The sequence below is a fragment of the Perca flavescens genome, chromosome 23 (genome assembly GCF_004354835.1).
Source record: "Perca flavescens isolate YP-PL-M2 chromosome 23, PFLA_1.0, whole genome shotgun sequence".
Classification (NCBI taxonomy): Eukaryota; Metazoa; Chordata; class Actinopteri; order Perciformes; family Percidae; genus Perca; species Perca flavescens.
Window position 1 is genome coordinate 16398379 of NC_041353.1, and position 22590 is coordinate 16420968.

General features: G+C 41.3%; 2 protein-coding genes across 2 annotated transcripts; both read right to left on the minus strand.

The window, feature by feature from the left end:
• Positions 1 to 15582: 15582 nt before the first annotated feature.
• On the minus strand, positions 15583 to 18417 carry LOC114550190 (cyclin-dependent kinase inhibitor 1B). Its single transcript, XM_028570799.1, has 3 exons — positions 17719 to 18417; positions 17221 to 17379; positions 15583 to 16817 (listed from the first exon to the last, which is right to left on the minus strand). Exons 1-2 carry the CDS (start codon positions 18266 to 18268, stop codon positions 17234 to 17236), a joined length of 696 nt encoding a protein of 231 aa, XP_028426600.1. The 5' UTR covers positions 18269 to 18417; the 3' UTR covers positions 15583 to 16817; positions 17221 to 17233.
• Positions 18418 to 21014: 2597 nt separating this feature from the next.
• cdpf1 (cysteine rich DPF motif domain containing 1) lies at positions 21015 to 22451 on the minus strand. The gene is made up of 3 exons (XM_028570989.1): positions 22056 to 22451; positions 21693 to 21804; positions 21015 to 21290 (listed from the first exon to the last, which is right to left on the minus strand). The coding sequence occupies exons 1-3, from the start codon at positions 22166 to 22168 to the stop codon at positions 21162 to 21164; spliced, it is 354 nt and encodes a 117-aa protein (XP_028426790.1). The 5' UTR covers positions 22169 to 22451; the 3' UTR covers positions 21015 to 21161.
• Positions 22452 to 22590: the final 139 nt, after the last annotated feature.

The following is a 22590-nucleotide window of genomic DNA, read 5'->3' on the forward strand; positions in this document are numbered from 1 at the left end:
TCCTTGCAGTGGTTCACTGTAGCTCATGTGTTTGATTTAGAGGCTGCTGCTGCCAAACACACCAGTCATCCCTCTCTTTCTGTAGTAATGGCACAAGTTGTGTGTGAAAGCCCAGACATTCCTGCAGTTGTGTGGTAGGATTTCTCTATTTCTTTCGCTGCCTTTTCTCTCTGTCTCTGTGTCTAACTCCTCTCCATTTATCTCCCTTTCTCTGGCCAGTAAAAATCGGTGGTTTCAGCCATTTGCTCTCTGTTAGCTCTCCTTCTTTCTTTCCCTTTCCTCCTATCCATTTGTGGGCCAGAGAGAAAACTGCCAGCACTGTGTGTGTGTGTGTGTGTGTGTGTGTGTGTGTGTGTGTGTGTGTGTGTGTGTGTGTGTGTGTTTGCCCTTGGGATGTGACTCAGTGGGCAATCTAAGACAGCCCCATATCATAATGACTGCTCATTATCTACCATGCTCTCATATAAAGATATATTTATACACCCGAGGACATAACCTCATCGCTCATCTACATAACAATTATGGCTGATTTTATAGGCCTCTTTGGAGCCATAAAGGAAGCTCAGAATTCACTCAGTTGCAGAAATGGCCTGGGTGAGAGACAGGTTGGGAAATTAGCCACTAGTTATATTGTTGCTGTGGCCCTTGAGTTTGTGTACCAATCTTTTTGGTAGATAGATACATAGATCAGTCATTGGTCCTGGTGTATTTTGTGCGGTTAGTTGGTTGAATAGCAGTAAAACTTTAAAGTCCCCCTCCACTCAAAAAGTTTTTTTTCTGAGGATTATGTTCCCTAAAATGTCTGAACTTGACTATACTGACTTGTATCTGTGCAAGGTTGTCACTAGATAGATGTTTTCACATGCCTCTCCTGAAGAGGGAGTTGTTTGTGCAATTCCATGAAATCTGAGATTCAAATTTATATGTATCCGTAATCCGTAGACCACCAACCATCGCTGTCCATTACGCCAGAAAGCCAGCAAAGAAACGTGAAACCTCCAGCGCAGAGCAGATTGTCAGTACAGAGAGCGAAAACACACTGTCATCTAACAAGCTATCAAACAACATAAACAAATAAAAGCTCACGGTCTCCTCAAGATGGCTGCCCCACCATTCTTCTGTCTGAACCTGGCGTGAGGCTCAAACATGTTGGTCCATGGCGGAATCTCTCCGATGTTTCTTATCTTGATGCGAAACCCCTAACCCCTAAACACATAACACAGAAATCTAGCATGTGAAATAACCCAAACAGATCATCAACTATAACTGGTTAACTACTGGTTAAATCTACCCTTTGGGTTCATCTAGCCAACAGTTAACTAGCTAGGACGACAACTCCCCTGATATCAAGAGATTTACTTCCCAAGACTTCACTGCGATGGAAATTAGGTTTTTATACATCTATCAAAATAAAAAATAAAAACACATCAATGAGCCACACTGTTGCACTGGGATCTGACATGTTTTTTAATGATGATGAACATGGGCACTAGTTTATTTTGAGCCAGTCTCACATGGAAATATTCACAAACTCATCAAAACTGTAGCAGAAAATAGTCCCCAACAAATGTACTATTTTTCAGTTTACTAGTTTGCTAGTAGCCAAGAAGGACACGGAGGATTAAAAAAACATGATGGAGTCGCCGGATGACACACATTTCTAAGCATAGCCATGCTGAGAAACACAAAGAGTTTTGTGGAGCTGATAGTCTTAATTGGCTTTATATCAACTCATTTAGCAATGGCTTCAATGTAGACATTCATTAATATAAAGTAGTTACGCACTAAAGCTTTAAGGGAATCTTTTTTTTAAATTATAGTAAATATTTGGAACCCGTTTTAAAGATTTAGGTCTTCTGTAGGTGTGAATGGGCTTGGAGGTGGGAACCACAGACAGGCTGGGTAAGTCTGAGAGTAAGGATTACTGACTATCAAATTGTTGGTTTTGGTCTTTTGGTGGGATATGTTAACAATACAAAATTAAAGAATATTGCCAGCCTTATCTTTTAAGCAAGGAAAAGTTGTCTATAATTATTGGGCCCACCACACATTAGTGAGTGATAGCTAAGAGATAAGAGAGAGCAGTTCTTCTGAACAGTAAGAAGTGTAAATATCACTTAAAAGACTGTAAAACATCATCAGTGTTGCTTTCATCTTGACCAGTATAAACACAGCTCAGGTTATGATTACAAAAATACATATGCAAGTTTGCACACATCACTTAACCTATGATCCAAAGCCATTTAAAATGCAAAAGATATCTTAAAATGCAACTACTTGAATGACTATCACAGTTGTTCAACAAACAATGCAAGCCAAACAGCTGAAACACTTCTAGCTTAATGTTTATTCAAGACGGAAAATTGACCCTAAAACTTAAAATTGAACTAAAACAATTATTGAAAGTAGCACTCCTTTCTTATACTGTAGATGCAAGTAAAATTATTGCATGTAGATCATTTATAGAATTTAGTTAGACTAAGAATTGTCATTGTTACTAATATGCACACGCTGTATGGGCGCCAATATGGGCGCTGTTTAAACCTTGGTAGCTGAAAGTAGAAGGAAAAACAGAGGCCTAATAAATTGCATGATGAGTCAACATTGCACAGATACTGTGATACTGTGATGCAGAATGTGTAAATAGTACAAGGACATTAAGGAAATTAAGATATGGGGAGTTTCACTCGAAACTGAGCCTCAATTTGTTATATAGAGTTTATTTGATTTAGGATAAATGAAAAGGCGAACTTGCTTGAATAGTTTGCTGCTATTTATACCCGAACTTTAAACTTGCCAAAAATAGCATGGAGTTAGATTTTTCGTCCATCTGTCAGTTGATTGTGCACAGCAGACTGCCCTTTGTGCCAGTGCACTTGACGCAAACCCAAAGTACGTTTGCTTACGTGTGATAGCTAGAGCTTAATTACAGTTAATGATCGACCAATACAGCCACATTACAGCTTATCACAGCCTAAATGCGTTATCATCAATCATAAAAAAGGAGGGCCATGCTTTTGGATCAGGCTCAAATGCACGCAGGTATGTCTTGTTGATTTCGCTGTGTTGACAGATGGTTAATGTCCAGAGGGGAGATAGGCGGCTGGTGCTGACCATGCTGATTTGCTTCCCCTGCGATAGTGATATAATAGCATACAATTCTTACTGAAAACATCTGTTTTTTAAGCTTTTTTTCCTCAAAGAAACCAGCCAAATGTAGAGTCTCAATTACATTGTTAACTCTTTAACTGTATTAAAAGATTTGAAATGAGTAAAATATTTGTTTATTTGTGAGAAAAAGTTCTTGGTTCAGTGGTTTTCCTTTCAACAGTGATGTACTGGATGTGACATTTGACTTGTGGTTTAGCAGGAGACAGACATGTTTTCTGTTCAAACTCACCTCTCTCGCACACACACACACACACACACACACACACACACACACACACACACACACACACACACACACACACACACACACACACACACACTCGCGCGCTTCACCAGTGCGTGGGTGCAGGTTTTGCTCTCGTTTGATCTGATGTATGCCAAAATTCGTCGGATGGAACCCTTTGCATGTGTTGCATGGTTAAAAATATTAGTTTAACTAACTACAAACCAGATAAAAGAGTTGCTTCAAGAGTGAAAGTGTGTGGGAAGTAATAGCTTTAGGCCATGTGTGTGTGTGTGTGTGTGTGTGTGTGTGTGTGTGTGTGTGTGTGTGTGTGTGAAAGTGCATGGGCCTGGTAAATGTGTGGGCCATTAGTGACCCTGATACCACAGAAATTCTGACGTCTGTCTTAATTTTTTCTCTCTGTATTTCTCTCACACCCTCAGAAAACTTTATGTCTGACCATCTCTCAACATGCAGTAATGCTTCTCATGGCACACAGTGAGGAACAAGGGTTGCCAAGATTGTGCTATAACTCAAATGTTGCAAGTTTAATTCCTGCAACAGCCAGACTCCCTTATCAGATGAAAGGCATCAGATAAAATAAAAAATAAAAAACACACCTGACTCCCACTTCACTAGCAAGGACCACGCCACAACATTATGTTGTTTAAAGATTTAATAAATTCTTGATTATGTTGAATGTGAACATGGAATAAATGTGGGTGAGAATGAAAAGGGGATGTCGTCTGCTTGGTTGGTCCGGGAGGATGTAGCCTACTGGAGCCCGGGTGGAGTGAGACTCAGTGTGGGGTTCCGTTTCAGGCGTTTTCACCCGAGCAGATTTTGGACTTCCCGGTGTCTAGAATGAGAAATGAGAACGGTATGCACCGGGTTGAGTAGGAAGGGGTGATGGAAGAGGGGATGAAGGAATGAGGTAGGGGGAAGGTTGAGGTATCGAAGTGAAAGGGTGGGTGAGTTGAGAAGTCGGGAACAAACAGCACTGAGTGGGTTGGCGAGGAATATAAAGGCTTGTCAGGTGATTAGAGGTGTGGTTGAGGCGTGGCCCTGCTCCCAAACCTAAGTTAATTCATTAACTTCAGATCTCACCTGCTGAGTTCAATTATTCATATTTGTATTATTATCGAGAGAATGGCCTAGAATACCTATTTTCAACTAATGCTCAAGGACTAATGCTCATCTTCTCCCTCAGCAAAATGCTGACACAAATCAATAGCAGCATGGCGCTGAAGCTGCAGATGTGATTTTTTTTAACATCTGTAAATCATCTCTCTTTGTAAACTGAGACTGCTAGGATAAATGTGGGCAGTGGAAGTGAACGGGATGCGCTTCCCTCTTGCTGAACTGGACTCCCAACTGTGGTTGCGGTTGCACTTGGCAGCTCCCAGGCCTGAGTGTGGGTTGTGTTTGTGCATGTTTAACTACTCCTCCAAACTTAAAGTTGGAGAGTATTCTTGGGTCGGTTTTACTGTTCAAGGGAGTGACAAAGACTTCCAAAAACAAAAGAGGCCAAAAAGGGGGTAAAGTAGGTTAGCATCAACATTCTTTTTGGAGATATGGTCTGTTTTTTAGAGATAAATCCACCTTACCATCACGTTTACAGTGTAGTTTAACTACTGTGGATATGTGGTCAAAGATTATGGTCAAAGTTTGCCCTTATTCAGTAAAATATCTCAACAACTATTGGATGGCTTGGCACAAAATTGGCTAGCTTCCCCATGAGGTTCACATTTGTGGTTTTAAATAAAATTACTATTGGATGGATTGCCACGGATTAATTCATCACAATGTTGGTGATCCCTGACTCTTCATCTAGCACCATCATCAGATCAAAGTTTCAATTTGTCCAATATTTTGGTTTATGACCAAATATCTGCCTCGGCTGTACTTTGCTTTTTGTGCTAATTAACAATTGTTAGCATGCTAACACGTTTAACTGAGATACATACATTTAGCAATACTGTACATGCTAAACATCAGCATGTTAGCATAGTCATTGTGAGCATGCTGACATTAAGTGCTGTGACTAAGTACAGCCTTGAAATGATATGATGAAGGTTAAGAGTGTTACAATAAAGAAAAAAACGGGCTACGTTCCACAGCTAGAAAGTTCCAGCTGCTTCTAAGAGTTTATGGCCTATCCCACTGGGTTTCAGTAGATTTGTTGGTCAGCTAGGGTCATACATTTATATCCACAGTCAAAAAGACACACACACACACACACACACACACACACACACACACACACACACACACACACACACACACACACACACACACACACACACACACACACACACACACTGGTGTCAACTGGAGGGCAAGTTGGTCCTCCCTGTTGTTCAGATTCAGAACATCCCCGACCCTGAAACTACAGCCTTTCACCTACCCTGCCCTGCCCTTGAGTGTTAACCTCAATGTGTTTGCATGTATAAAAACCAACGGAAAGAAACATGGAGGCGAAAGTGTACGTGGTGGTGTCTTGCCCCTGGTGAGCCACAGCATCTCTCTCAACCTTTTTTTTTTTTTTTACCCATTCACACCTTCTAAGTTCAATTCAATTCAATTTTATTTATAGTATCAAATCATAACAAGAGTTATCTCGAGACACTTTACAGATAGAGTAGTAAGTCACATGAGCCTTGACATTCAGCACAGACGCTCTAATATCCAGTCTCTGCCATACCACCTTATACCACCTCGGCAGATGCTTTGATGGCGGTCACATGCCGGCATCTTAATACACTGTTCTATACATTAGGCACAGCAGGACGGCCCATTTCATCCCATCAACAGCAGTGTGTTCCAGGAAAATGGAAGGGGTAAAGGTTACATGCAAGGCCATGGTTATGGTAATGGTCTGCTAAGCCTAACAAAGAAGTCTGAATTTGTATGCAGTCAGAGGAAGTTCTTCATGGGAGGATGAACTCATAGCTGAAATGACCTATGCTCACTGAAAAGGACCACAGACAAGATGCTCAAACTTTAAAGTTTTATCCTATTGACTACAGTAAGGAAGTCTACTTTTTCATTTCTGTAGAACACTTTCCAAAGCATACTACATACGATTACCATAGCACAGTAATGTAATCTAAATCTAATATAAAAGCACCACTGTACCCAGGTGCAGCCTCATCGGGTTGATTTGACTTGCTGAATCGGCCAGTGGGCAGTTGGACTCAATGACCAATTACCGGAAATGACGAGCGGGATGAGCGTGACGAACGCCTCTCAAAATCTTACGAAAATCTTTTAAGTGGACCTTTGTTGATCTGAAATGAAGACAGATTCAGCAACTGCATGGCCTTAAAATGTTTTCAGACGTTCGTCCAATCAGCTGCCGGTTTTAATTTTTTGGGTGACAATACAGATGAGCGCGGCCTGCTGTTATGGAGACGTATTACGTCTCGCGTACGCACAGAACGTACGCTCAAGTCGACATTGCTTGGGTGTGTTACGAGGCACTTTCTTGACCTCGGGGAGGCAGTCAGTCCTACTGCCTTTTCTGCCGACGTTCGGCCGTCGGGTTGGTGTGTCAGAACCTTAAGATGTTTTCAGCAGTCAACTGTCAAGTCTTGGAGGTTGGAAAGTTGTTGAACACACCAACAAGGAGAGGCTTCAAACTAGCTAACTAACTTTTACCAACTGCAATTTAATATAACATTGTCTAGAAAGTAAAATAAAAAGGAATGCACATTGTGATGGATTTTCTGTCTGAAGTGAGTTCTAAGTTGCAGTAATTTGATTTCCACATTATGCTGATGTGAAACTAAAGTCTTTGGACTTGGACAATGGTTGGTAGTAATATGAAAGTCATTTGAAGTGACACCAAAAAAAAAAAAAAAAAAAAATATGACAACTTTTGTGAAAAGAGAAGCATACTGTTCATATGTCCTGATATTTTTGACTCAAAAAACATACCACAATTCTTGCCAAATTTGTGAGCCTCCCTGACCCTCTTTTAGAACAAAACAATCACCCCGCAGCCTTCAAGGATTCAGTCTTTAACATTTGGCCCCGCAGTGGGTTGTGACCCAAGCTCACCCAATCACAGCAACAATCACACACATTAGATGAGTTTGCGCTGCCCTCACCATGACCTGTGAGTGCTGATACTTCCTGTAGCCACACATCTGTCCTCAGGTCAAACATTACTCACCGCCAAACAACCCTCAGTTAGGGGTCAACTGTTCAGATATCATCCACGGTCAGATTTCATTTCAAAGCTGTTTACTTTTTTGCAAGTTGCAAACACTCTGCTTGTCAACAATAGCCTGTCAAATAGGCCTACAGTTATATCTTACCTAAGCCAAAGAAGTGTGGAGGTCAGTGAATCACACTTTTTACTTAGACAAATACATGCTCACATACACTAATCTATATGCAAACACACATGTACAAATAGATAATCTAGGTAACGATTAGAGGAAAATTCTCCCTTATTGCATTCCAGAATGGATTTCGCAACGTAGGTGAGGGCAATTCTTTTAAAAAATCCTATTACTGCCTCAGCACACACAATAAATTCAAACACACACTTGGGAGTAACGTTGTGGCTGTCTGGCTGTCTGAGGCTCGCGTGCCATCTCCCAGCTGTATACGGAGGGGCGGAAGACATGGCCCCCGGGTTATTAGTTAGAGCTAGAGTCACCTCAGCAGCTGATTGTTGCCTTATTTCAACCGAGTTGTTGTTCCTCCCTCCTCACAGACACACGTCATCGAACCCTCAGGGCCAGATGAAATAACTCAAAGGCATGTGACTCGCAAAAGGGATGGAAGGGGGTCTGCAATGGTGTGTTAACGTGTGTGAGTGTGTGTGTGTGTGGGGGGGGGGGTCTTAAAACTCAAGAATACATTAAGTTGGCCTTGAGGTCATAAACGGTTTGTTTCCATGACATGAATACAGTGGATTCATCATTCAACAGATACACTATTTGTTGTATTTCTAAAGTAGTTGCTCAGAGTTTGCAGTCGTATAGTCTATATCCACGACATTCCACATCCGGGATTGCTCCGGTGCTACAGGAAATTCTGCCGGATGAATGTTTTTTTGCCGATTTCCGTTTCCTTCCGCTTTCTTTTTTGTAGCATTTTAAACTCCGGTGGATTTATGAGGACTATGGTTAACTGCTCCCCAGATCTCTGCATGGCAAATTGATACAGCTAGCTAGACTATCTCTCCAATCTGAGTTTCATCTCGCACGACTCTTCTGCAGAGGCTCCATGTGGACCTTAGCGCCGTCCATGACCATTGTGATTGGTTTAAAGTAATGCCCAATAAACCAGAGCACGTTTTTCTCCCATCCCGGAATGCTGTGTGGACCAGCCCGACCCGCTCCGCAGCGTGGGAATGGTCTAGCTGAGACTATCATCTCAAATTATCAAACCACACTTGCGGTTACCTCCTCTAACCACAGGTGTCGCCAAATCAATCAGAACTAAAAACTTCAGGATGACAAATTTAATTTCGCTATTAAATGCTAAACACTGTCAGTCTGCACAGAAAACTTAATTTCTAAAAAGACATCAGTTTTATGCTTCTCTTCACTTTATCAAAGGGCATTTGTATGCGTTGGTAGAGAAGATAGCAGGCCTGCACCGTGTTGGTGACCCCTGCTGCAAGGCAAACTAAACACTCCAGTGCTGTAGCAGCAGGCTAGCCAGCATCTGAGGCCACACAGCCTGGCCGCATGAGTCACACAGTCCCAAGCAAAACCAAAAAGTGTAAAAACTTCACATTGGCAGATTAGTTTGTTTACATCCTGCACTGGACGTGATTTGGCCAGGCTACAAGAGCCTAGACAGCCAAAAAGGCAGACTTCTTTTTCCTCCCTTTAACTTAATCCTTCACTGCCTCTTTCCTTCTTTTTCTTTTTTTCTCCTCCAAACTATCCCCACTTCATCTCTCCCTCTCTCACTGCTGCCAAGAGCACATGACCATGGGGCAGAGTGAAGCGGAAAAATAAAGCAGCCCTGCCCTTGTAAAAATTTAAATTAAGTAAAAAAAAAAAAAAAATCTGACAAATTATTAACAACACCAAACAGATGGGGAGTTGTATTTCCAGAATAAAAACAAGACATTCGTGAAGAAAAAAAACACTCCTTTTTCCTCCAACAGTTTGCCAAATATGAGCTCATTTTTTGTAGGCCCTCTGCTGAATATCTATTCATAGCGTCAGCTCCAAGATGTCAGGCTTTTATGACCCATTTCTCCTCTCATTATCTGCAGCAATATTTAGAGGCCTGCTTATTTAACGCTGGATATATGCAAGTGTTTTCCTGACTTGGAAGCAAACGTAGGACGGCTCACAGTGAACCGGTGTGTACAGGGACTGATTAAACTCTTGATACTTCTCAAAAAGTAGTAGTTAAAGTCAACATGTGGCTGCGGCTTTTTGTACCTGTGTCTTTTTCACACCAAGCTAGAGCATAATGATGAACGGGGTCAGTCCAGGGTAACACCCACACACTTTATCGGGAGTGGTTTTGAGGTCACGCCTGGCTCAGCTCTCTGAAAGTGCTCATGTCATGTCTATATCATGGCATACTACAAGCTGCTGCCTCTCTTCCTGCACCACCGTGAGGTCAAAGGTGAAAAACCATGCTCTCTGAAAGGTTTCTCCCTCTCTAAATCAAGAGCTGCGTTCTACTACTGTTTGTGAAACCTTTATATCCTCCCACAACATTTCATCTTAACATTTATGTATCATGGCAAAACTCCCCAAAGCTGGCAGTAAAGGGAACTGCAACAGGTTCATAATAAGCTGATAGTACCTAACAAAGCAAGTGATGCCCCCTTTTAAAAACTCTGCACAGGTGATTTGAGTTCTTGCCAGATGCACAACAACTAATCAGGGAGACGTCAATCATGTGTTTACATGTCCACGGAGTCCTGAGAAGAGATCTATTCAGGTCAACTAAGTGAAAACACCTGTGTTGGCGAACCAGTAGCCTGTTTAAATAGTATCTTAAATCCTGAATTAAGGATTAATACAGACATTTCACATAGTGAGAAGTTCTAATTTGTTTTCCCCACAGCCTTTGTTTTTCAATCTTTTTAACACTCCCAGTTACCTCAAAAATATCTTCTGAGCTCTGATTCTGCTTGGTCTGTTGATGTTTGCCTTCACGTGGACACCAATCAGCACAATGTGATTGTAACCACCTGAAAGTCCTGGGCCCAAATCAGGATCAGGCCCAAACAGCCTGATCCTAATCTGAGAAGCTGGACCTCATGGTCACATTATATTTTCAAAAAGATCATTTATCACAAACATACGTTGGTGCTACCAAAAAAAATTGTTTTTAGTAATATTAGCCCTTCTATGCAAGTTGCATCATTCTGGACACTCATTTTGACTGTGTAATACTTCTTTTTGCATTGTTTTCATTATACTGGAGAGGAAATTGGCATTTCAATGATCAGAACTTACCATCACTTAGTTGACACTTGTATCCAAAGCAACTTACAATTGCTATATATATATCAGAGGTTGCACACCTCTGGAGCAAGTAGGGGTTAAGTGTCTGGCTCAAGGACAACAAACGTAAGATAAATGTCACAAGTCAGTTAAACGCATAAAGGACTTTTAACGTGACAGGCTTATTTCACTAGACAAATGAGGGTCATAATTTGTTCATTGAATGTACTCTACATGCCATGTTGTATGTATCTTGACTGGGGTGACAGAATGGAAATTTTAGCTAAGCTTAGCATAAACACACGGGGCAAACTGGGTCCATCCAAAGGTAACAAGACCTGCCTACCTAACACCTCTAATGGTCTAATTGATGTGGGCACAAATTATCTAAATTTGATTGAAGTTGCATTTTTAATTCGGGAATTATGTTAGTGCCGAACAGGCTATGCCTTTAATTGCAGATAAAACGAGGCTTAAGAAAAATGCTCTGCTCATTCATATGTTATTCAACGCATTTGGAGAATGATGAATTAGTGGTGAAAAATTGTTTGGCAAAAATTGTAAAAGGCCATAACTATGTTGGGTTGGAATGGGCATGGTCTACACTGATCAATTTTTCTTGAATCAAGGTTTCCTTGAAAAAAGAATTGTGCTTCGTCTTTTCCCCAGATCAGTTATGACTAGGGTTGGGTACCGTTTGGATTTTTACGATTCCAATGCTGAACCGGTACTTTTAAAATAATTCCGATTCCCAAACTGATTCTTGAAAAACTGAAAAGTGAATGGTTAATATGCTTTTACGTCCGTTTTGGTGAGCTCAAAGGGAAAATATGGCATTTTAAAAGTAGCCTATATTTACGGTAGCTAGCTAACAGTAGACTACAGAGAAAGGGTGATATTTTTACGTTAGTTTCGGCACAACAGAGGGAAAATATTTCAGTTGACACATTAAGTGTTGGAACCGAAATGAGGAACCAAAATTTGCGTTCTAATCCGGTCCGATTCCTAGCGGTTGCGTAGGAATCCATAGTGGAACCGGGTTTCGGTACCCAACCCTAGTTATGACGCAAATGTCAAGTGCTTTATAAAATGCCACATGGTGGCGCTATTGTGTCCAAATCAGCACAAAAAAACGAATGATGATTTGTTTCAACTAAATTTGATTGAAATCTATTTTATGGTGCTCTAAACGATGTCACACCACAAAATGTTGTTGTCACATAAAGCAAACATCTCCTCACTTTCTGCTAGCTGCCTGCCCCCTGAACATACTGTAAAAAAAAACGTGATCTCTGTAGACCTGAGACCTGTACTACGAAGCAAGCATCAACATGGCCTGGATTTATTTCTGTTACCCGGCTTCACCAAACCTAACAACCGCGGTCCCGCATAAGCTGTGTCACGACGGTGGTTAACAACTAATTCAATCAACTCAGGGTTTCCCAATCCAGCAGCACGCGCGTTCACATAAAGAGGCGGTGTTTGCACAGCACGACCAATCGCAAACATTTACAAGAGCCGCATGTTTTATATAAGAAGAGCAAATTATAATTCTACATAAATATGAAGAACACAGACTCGTTTTTACAGGGAAAACGCAATACAGTCGCTGCTTCCTAAAACAGGAAGGAAAGCTGGCAAAAAAATAGCTGACGCTGTAGATGCGTAAATCACAACTCTTATAGCACTTCCTCATCAGTCAGGACCAAGATCTGACCATAATTACACTTGTGCTTTCCATAAACTGTCGTTGCTTTAGCCTATTATTTCAGTTGCAACCCTGGCAGTGGAAGCGATCGTGAGAGCAAATAAAAATATAAAAACATAATTCAAACCGATGTGTGCATTGGCGACACACTGCTCAAAAAGCCGACAAATAGCCGATATGTAATGCCCTCCCATTAAAATATATATATTTCATAAAAATACCCATCAGGGAATGTTAACGGGGTTGTCGGTCTCTAAATGTTTTAACTTTTATGAGCGCACCCCTCTCTCCCCCTCTCCCTCTCTCTCTCTGCGCATCAAGCTCCGCCTGATCTTCTAAGAACGGTGACGCCGTTATCAATCGAGTATTGATTGGTCAGCAGGCGGTGCTTTAACACCGGTTGGTCTCTGATCTCCAACTTAACTTGCTCCCGACCAGGTTAGGTGTTCAGCATAAGTTACCACGGCGATTGAACCCTGGGTTGAACCTTAAATTAGCTCGTTAACGCCAAATCCTGCTTTGTAGCACAGGCCTCAGGCTCCACAAATGGCAACAAAAACAAACTGGCTAACCTGCACCACCAAACATACCAAACAGAGTATCAGCGTTCCAGCCAATAACCGACAAGAGGGATTGGGGTTGAGGGTTGAGGGTTGAGGGTTGAGGGTTGAGGGTTGAGGGTTGGGGGTTGAGGGTTGGGGGTTGAGGGTTGGGGGTTGGGGGTTAGTACGCGGAAGCACGGAAGGGAGGGGGAGTGGACGGGATGGGGAGGAGGGAGGGGCGAGCTAGCCTCGTTTTGTTGACAATACTTTGAACGTCAACAAGAAGTAATGTCACCCAACATTGCTTAGAGCACCTTTAAGCAGTACACAAAACAAAGACAAGGGACCAAGTTCAGACAGACACATAAACGAACAGGATTAAAGTGGAAGTGATAAGGTACAAAATGATGGATTTTCTTTGTGACACAACACATATTAACAAAACACATATTTGCACTACTTTTCAAGACATCATTATGTCAATGCTGACATTTAAACAATTTTAAAGGTTCTATATTGTAAAAAGGGAGATTTCCATGTCCTCATTATAAAGCTGGTCGAGGTGTTTTATAAATACTTAAATATAATTTTACTTCAATCAAAGCGCTCAATCGACAACGCATACAGGCCGTATTCAGAAACGGTGCCTTTAAACAAGCCGTCAGGATTTCGGTAGGGTTGTGATGTCACAACTATACTATATATATATATATGTATAGATAGGAAGGGCCGCTACGGTGCCGTTACCATCATTCCCCGGCTGCAATGACGATGCAGAGACTCTGAGAGCCAGATGCAGAAGACAACATTACAGTAAATAATCAGAGCAGACTGGACTTTTTGGGAGTGGGCCTTAAAGAGACAGGCGCTAAAACGGATCGTTTCAGACAGAATATTTTTTTATAAATTAAAGCATGTAAACATGTTCTAGTAGAAAACAAAAATATAAGCAGGAACCTGAAAATGAGCATAATATGGGGCCTTTCTTTTGAACACATGAAATGTCAAATGACAGCATAATGTGGGGGAGGGCGGGGGGGGGGGGCAGTAGCTCAGTCCGTAGGGACTTGGGTTGGGAACTGGAGGGTCAAGTTGGTTCAAATCCCGGTACGGACCTAAGTACAGAGTGTGGATTGGTAGCTGGAGAGATGCCAGTTCACCTCCTGGGCACTGCCAGGTGCTCTTGAGCAAGGCACCGTACCCCCCCAACCGCTGAGGGCGCTGGTCCAGCACTGGCAGCCCACTCACTCTGACATCTCTCCATTTGTGCATGAATAGGTCCTGAGCATGTCTGTGTGTATTTCAGGCCTGTGTGTAAGTGATTTCTAACAGAGTGTATATTGTAATTTCCCCACTGGGGATCAATAAACAGTAAATTATAATTATTATGATATGCTGTGATGCTTTCATTTGACATGTCTCGTGTTCAAAAGTAACAAATGTATGTTGTCAAAAAAGAGAACACCAATGTGTTAAAAGTGTTGCAATCCTCTCTCAAAGTTTAGAAAAAGGCCATGAGCTCACTAGTAATTACTGCAGACGCACACACAGCCAGTATGAGATATTATAGAAATAGCTTTCTCTCTCACTCACTCACTCTGCATTTGACTCCTACATGCTGGTATCAACAGGAAAGAGGCAGCCAATGAAACTAATTGGGTGGTGTGTGTTTTATGAAAAGAACAGCCTGTACTGTCCCGGGCTCCCTCCCACAACTCTCTGACTGGCTGGCTCCTAAGTGGTCTGCTTTTCTTCTCTCTGCTGTGATTGGAGCCAGGGAAAGCCAATAACAAAAAACTTTTTTTCCCCTTTTTCTTGAGGACGTACCCTTGTTGTTTTCAACTTTGGAGGCAGAGCTAGGCTGAGACGATCCAGCACAGTCACAGCCTGCACTCACAATCACAGCCTGCTCTCTAGTGCTGTGTCCGCACTCAAAATGTAGCCTGCATGGTGTGCTGGATTATAGTCCAATAACACAAATTATATAATTTAATTATACCAAATACTACCGGCCCAGCTGCAACTCCATAGCAAATAGAGATTATCTTTTCAAAGTATGGGATGGTTATAGAAATGCTTTGGTAGTTAGGGTCCTACAGAAATAATCTCTTAATATTTTCACAAATTGTACATATTACAAAAGGTCAGTAAAACCTTATGTTATTAATGGTTATACTGTTGATAAGTTATGGTATAGATACTGATCCTATCGCTGCTGTGTGCTGTGTCATTCCTCAGACTGAAGAACTCATTAAACCTCTGAAATAACAGGTTGTATCTCCATCAGGTCTTTGTGGAAGACTTTATCACTAAGATCAGTCTGCCAGTTTACACGGGCTCATCAATTAAAAGCTTAAGTGTTTGTTAAGGGTGGAGTGGTTGTGTGCTTTCGAATTAAATATAGTAAGCACATGCATTTATTAAACCAGTGTTGCTTTTTAATCAATCAAACTGCAGATTGAAGAAGAGAAAAAAATACAAAACACACAGGATATGAAATCGATTATTAGGCTCAGTTTTGCAACAGTTTATTTATCTCAAAAATTAAAATATATATTTACAAAAATTGTCGCTTTGGGAAGCTATACATACACCCACAACAAAAGCTCAACATAAATAAGTTAGTATAATTTTTTCAGTGTTTTTGAAAAAAAAAAAAAGGTACACTACAAAGTTTTACACCAAACGAGGCAATGTCACTTTGTTTTTCTGCCCTCAAAAAAAAAAAAAAAAAAAGAGAAATCAACAATAGTGCAATTACATGTTCCACATGAATTCAACACCACAAAGACAAATCTTTGATTCACATATTTGCATAATAAGTAGCCCAGTGCAGTAACATATTTTATCTATGTTAACCTGGACTACACTGATTATTACAAGGGGCAGATTATGTGACCTAAAAGTCACTAAAATATAAACTCACCTAATTTAAAAAATAAAAACTAATTCTTAGGATTATTAGCAAATACTGTTACAATTTGGTTGGATATTGCTCAGCAGTTTAGCTCCCACCCCTCCCCTCACCCCCAGAACAAAAAAGGGTCAAACTTTGGCAAAAACAAAACAAAAAATACAATACAAAAAAAAAAAATTATAATTACATTATGAGAAAAAAATGGGGGAAAGAGGGAGAATATATTTGCATGTAAACTTTATCTGTCATGGCGGTTCCCAGTTAGATGGACCCTCATATTACAGTGTGGCAATCTGGGCCTTCAAAAACAAGATTTATAACACTGGGACAAATAAAGCCATAGAAAAAGTGAAGACATTTTGTTTCCACACAACCCTGACTTTTGATATCTGCATTTTTTTTAAACTTACATCAATTACCTGAATAATGACACAATATGACTACTTTAACAAAATAATATTTCTCTGTTGGAAATTGCACTGCAACTTCCCGAGTCAAAGTCACACACTTATTCAAAAACATTTAACGAAAGGTATGAAAAGCATAATATGCTTTTTTTTTATGTGCTACATCTGAAACATAGGTAGTAGATAAAAAAAAAGGGCAAAAATCCATTTGCACAATGCTACATTGTCTGCTGCTTCTGAGGCAATTTAATTAAAATGAGTGCCAAAACTTGATAGTGTACATAATCAGTGCTTGTACAGCCTCTCCTCCTCCCTTCTTTAGGAAAAGGCTGCGTTTTTTATATTTTCTCTCCCATCTGTCAGGTGATGAGAAAGGCTACAGTATTCCACCAGCAACAGGTCTCCCCGCTCTGTGGGACACGAAGAGGAAACAGGCTGTTGAATGGTGCAATTGAAAAAGCAGTTGCTCATGCTTGATATCACACACACACACACACACACACACACACACACACACACACACACACACACACACACACACACACACACACATCACGAAGAGTTGTCGAAGATAAAAGGAAAAAACAATATTCAAGTTTGAAGGGCTGATGACGTGTTGCTGTGTGCATGACAGAAATGTGTGTTTAGAGCTGTTACTGATGCTGATGATACACAAGTAGCCTAGGCTACACACAACTATATTGGAGCCCAGTAGACCTATACAAGTCGATTGTTAGTTAGTTTACACATTGAAACCCTTTATGTTATTACCGATTCAAATAACAATGAAATAGTGAGATGATGATTTCTAACCTGGCACTGCTTTTCACTGCACCTCCGCGCTATTCTCGGACCTGCTGGGTCTCTCCTCCGCTGCTTTTACCGCCTGACTTCCTGCACCGTCCGACTGGTCTTCATCCTCATCTTCGTCGGTATGCGACCTTTTCCTCTGACACTCGCTGGAGCAGGGACCTGGCAGACAAAAAAAAAAAAAAGTTGTCAGGGTGTTGGTGTGTAGAGCTGCACGTCCACTTAAAAAAAAAAGTGCAAACTAAAATCTAATTAATAAGCGAGTTTGATCCAATAAACAAGCGCATTACGTTGCCACACTCATTAATACGCTATTAAATCACGTTAACATCTGTAAAGAAAGATTTTTCCAGCACACTTTTGTTTGGGTGGGGGGGTTGGAGAGAAATCAACCGATCGTGGCAAAGGTTGATCCCCGGACACAACTGTTGCTTGGCGCCTCCGCATTGCGGCACAGCGAAACAAAATGCGTGGCAGCTTTAATAAGTCAAGGTAAATCACCTGAACGTCTTTTTCTCGAACCATCTCTGTGTGGTTGATCCGACTGGCGCTCACACCTCGTCTCGGCATCCTGCCGGTTGTTATCGCAGGGGAAGTCCTGATCTCGCTGCTGGGGCCGCTGGCTCCCGTGAGGCGGTCGGACATAAAACTCCGGTGCGTTGCGGTCCTCCTGCCAGACGAAATTGCGCGGAGCGAGCGCTCTCTCGTTGACGGGATCGAAATTGTACGTCTCCGTGAAACTCTGCACATCTTCCTGTATCGAAGCCGTCACATTCCTTTGTATCTCCGCTGGGTCAGGTCTTCCGAAAAGGTTTCTGCGGACCGAAGGTCTGACGTTGTCTGGCTGCCGCGCATCCACCCTCTCCAATGTCGGGCTCGCATTAGAAAGGCGAACATCTGACATTTTGTTGCACATATGACAAGGGTGGGGGGGTGGTTGGGGGAAACAAAACAAACAACAACCAAACCCTTTTAAACTTCTATTTCCAAGTAGTATTCCTTTAAAATGCAAAGTCACAGGGATGATGCGTGCATACTCCGCGCGTATCATTCAAAACGCGTACGCGCAAAAATGGAATAAAAGCGTCTCCAAGGGCGCAGGGGGGGAGTTTAAAAGAGCCACTCCTGTCAAGTCCGTAGTAAGACTGATGAAAACAACAAGTCAAGTCATAACAGCCAACATGGCGTTAGAGGGAGCAATGAGTGAAGAAGAAAAGTTGACATCAAGGACTATTTAAACAGAGAAGGCGATTCATTGGTCTGCGCAGTAGGACCGCCCATTGAGCTCTCTTAAAGTCGAACAGGGGCAACAACAACACAGAGCTGGAATGGATTAACTGGTCCAATTAATCGGTTTGATTGGTTAAATACGTAAAGAGCAAAAGAGGCTGTGGTCATAATGGAGTGTATTATTTAGCTTTATCTTTCCATTAGTGCTTGATTTTTCCCAGCAGGGATCAGGTTAGACATTAACTGAACACCTACAGGTCAAAGATATCATTTTATCTCATTTACTGTCATTTGTATCTCTGTGTGCAGCCACTGTAGATGTCCGGAATGAAAAGTGTGATAAGAAAACAAATGTATCTATATTTAAATTGATCTCACGGCAGGAGTACCTCACTGCGAGATTACTAGGCTGAGGTCTTGCTCCAGGCTGGTAATATTATCACAGGAATCAATCATCAAATGATCGTTTGACTGCTGACAGATCTCATTGCTTGATCTGATTTGGTGTCACATAAATGATTTAGGCACCCTTGATTCAATCAGAGTAAATCCATTCAAGTTACAGCTTCAAGGCTATCGAAGGACAATGAGACACTAAAATGAGGTTTTATGCAGGAAAACAACAAAAAAGCCACAAATCTGCCTCCTGGCACCCGATGACATCAGCTCTTGAGCAGAAAGCCTTCCGTCATTGTTGGCACGGTGCTTATCGCTGTCAGACTTTGCCACTGGTGCCACAGAGGTGGTTTGTGTGCTTCACTGGTTGTAATTGCTCTTGTGTGCTTTGAATTTAAATACCAAGGAAACAGCAAGTGGCGCAGCTTTAAAAAAATATTTATATAAAAAAAGACCTTGAAATACAAACAGAAATACAAAACGGGGGAGGGGGGGACCTTACAATTGTAATTGATGTTCATGTCAAGACCCAAGTTATTGAATTTATTTTCTGTACATCCCAGGGCCCCATAGGAATCCTGGAGTAATTAAAGTAATGCATCTGCAATAGTAAGCATTCCTTGTGCCCAGAAGTTCACTATGTCCCAACTTAAACCCAAGCGAATGTCGCACTGCATTCCTCTTCAGCATTTGCCAGTAAAAAAAACCCAATGGGCCTGCCTGCCTTCAAGGCCATGCTGTTTCAATTAGCCCTCGAAACGTCCAACATCTCGTGATGAATACAGCGAGGCCATCTGTTATATTGATGTTATCGCCGGGAATCACACTTAATCCATAATGTGTTTATGCTGCTGCAAACTGTGCACGATGTTGTACAGAGTGATCCCCTAGATGAAAACAGTTTTGATCAAAACGATTAAGAGCAAGTGAGAAAGGGAGCAAGAGAACATTTTGTTTGGGTCAGATACAGTAAAATGTGTATTTAGATTATGGGCGTAACTAACACTGCGAAATGTAACAGAGTGGGATGATGCAACTGCAGCAGATTCTGTCACTAAAACGAAAGTTAGTTTAAACAAGTTAAACAGTCACAAAACAACAGAGAAAGGTCACTGTACGTATTTTTTATTTATTTGTAATAGTTTAAGATTACTTTGTGACTTCACAGAAGTCAACAGTGCCCTCTTTGACCATAGACACGGAGATGAGCTGGCTAACAGTGATGGTCATGTCAACAATAACGTGTCTATAGTTAGAGATAACTAGTCATAAATGTTAATGTTAACATATGTTACTGAAAAGTCATGTTTTCTTATAAAAAAGGGGGGGGTCATTAAAACATTGCACAACAGGCATCATTTATCGAGTGCAAGAATACATTGTAGGTAACTTATTAATTTCTTAACATTGCAAGAGCAGTGGAGACATGAATCTGGTTTTTAATCAGGCCAGCAACTGGTCTTGGGAAACGCTATTACCTCCACATCTTCTTTTGAGTCGTACATAATAATAATAATAATAATAATAATAATAATAATAATAATGTTAAAACAGTTGGTAAAAAGCCCAGAATAGTTGCTGAATTGGGCTGAACAAGCAATGGGCAAAAATTGACCATCATGGTTTAAGAATTAGAAATAAGTGGGGCGCCCAGATAGCTCAGTTGGCAGAACAGGTGCCCATATATAGAGGTTTACTCCTCAACACAGCAGGCCCGGGTTCGACTCCGACCTGCGGGCCTTTGCTACATGTCATTCCCCCCTCTCTCTTCCCTGTCATGTCTTCAGCTGTCCTGTCAAAATAAAGGCCTAAAATGCCCCAAAAATAATCTTAAAAAAATAAGTGATAAGATAAGTTTGTTTTTTTTTTAACCTAAAATTCAGAGCAACTGCAGGGCAACTATGCACATATGTACATGACTTCAGAATTTTAATTGGGAGCCATTTTTAATTGCTGCAAACCACTGTAGCCTGTAACCACAATCCATCAAGGGTCCAGCAACACTAGTCACACCCGTCACTTGCTTCTAGTAAACTTTCTGGAAAAAAAAACAAATAACACCCTGAAAGCTAACACAACAGCCTAACCTTACTAAGCATAACCTAGTATTTTACTGACGTGTGGAGTTAATTTTCCACTTAAATAAAAGGCATTGCTTATTAAGTACAGGATGTTCCAATTTTTCATATGGAGTTTGGTTCAGTAGGACTTTGATAAAAGAGTGCCGGTAAAGCACCTTGGCACATTTGGGACTCTTTAAATCACCAATCAAACATTCTCTTCTATTGGTGAGAATACTATGGACCTCTTGTCGGATGTCACGAGACGGCAGCCTTGGAGCTCTGCTTCTTCTTGGCCAGCTCGGCCTGGATTTGACGGGGGAACTGGTCCAAGTGCTTGCTCACACACTGCATGCAAAACCTCTTGGTGTAGAAAAGACTGCAGTCCTGCGTGGAGAGAAAGCAGAGCTCAGCATCAATGCACTATTTTTACATAAGTACTGGATACGTTTTGTCACAATTATTCCAAGATGGAAAGACTATCGGTTTGTGAAACTGGCTCATTGATTCCAAGGACATCAGAGTCATAAAGTCCTCTCAGCACATATATAGAGGCCACATGATGGCAAAGTCATCTGAGGAAAACATACAAACCACAGATGTTTGTTTTATCGCCAGTGACCAACAGGGTCAAGTCCTGTCAAGTGGGAAACTGTCACAGGAGCACAGCTTGGTTTTCAATGGACCAGTTGATGAGCACGCTGCTAAGTTACTTTTTATCCGTGCATCTGACATTAATGGATTCGATAACCTGAATTACATAATCAGTTCAATTTAAAGACGTCTTACCGATCCAACGCAGACACACATGCTGCACACGCTGCAGGTAGAGCCTAAAACAAGGAACTTTTCCTTGTCCGGACTAAAGGGGTCCTGAGTCACAAAACACTCCTCAAGCAACCTGGTGGACGACAGAAATGCACACATAAAATTGATATATAACTGGATCTAAGACAGAGGTGTTTTTTTTTAAAGACAGTAACGTTATTTGCTATAAACGTAACGTGCACACCACTGTTAATGTCGCTGTGTCTAACGTTGAGACTGCATTAACCTTACATGCAGTCACGTAACGTAGCAGCTAACAACATAAGCTTTAGCATAGCTAGCTCCATAGCTCTAACCGAAACACTTTGCTTAATGTTCACTTACACAATGGCTCTGGTGTTTGGTGGTTTCTGGCCGACGTAAGTAAAGGGACTGCTTAAACCACACAACTGGCACGTAAATGTTTTTTGACGGGTCTCGCTCATAGTTTTCTCCATCTTTCAAAGCATAGGAGCACACAATGGGAGCACAATAGTTACTTCCTGGTTTCCATATCGAGTCCAATCATCAATGTTGTTTCATGAAGTTTTAGCACCACCTATTGGACTGGGGATGCAGCAGTATTAGTACGCTTCAAAACGAATGCATGTGGAAATATATTTGTATAGAAAGTAATAGTTAAGTGAACCAGCCACAATTATAAATATGGCTTATTTTCATAGTGAAAACTAATCCTTCGGTAACGTTTACAGCAGGTAGGCTACTTCAACGTGTAAGCACAGGTGTAATTAATTACAGTAATGGCTTGCTGGGACAATTAATGTTACATGGAACAAAGCTATCATTAACATTATTAGTTCCACTTGTGCTTTTTCTGCATGACAACTCAATATAGGCCTATGCAGCGAAAAGCTATTAG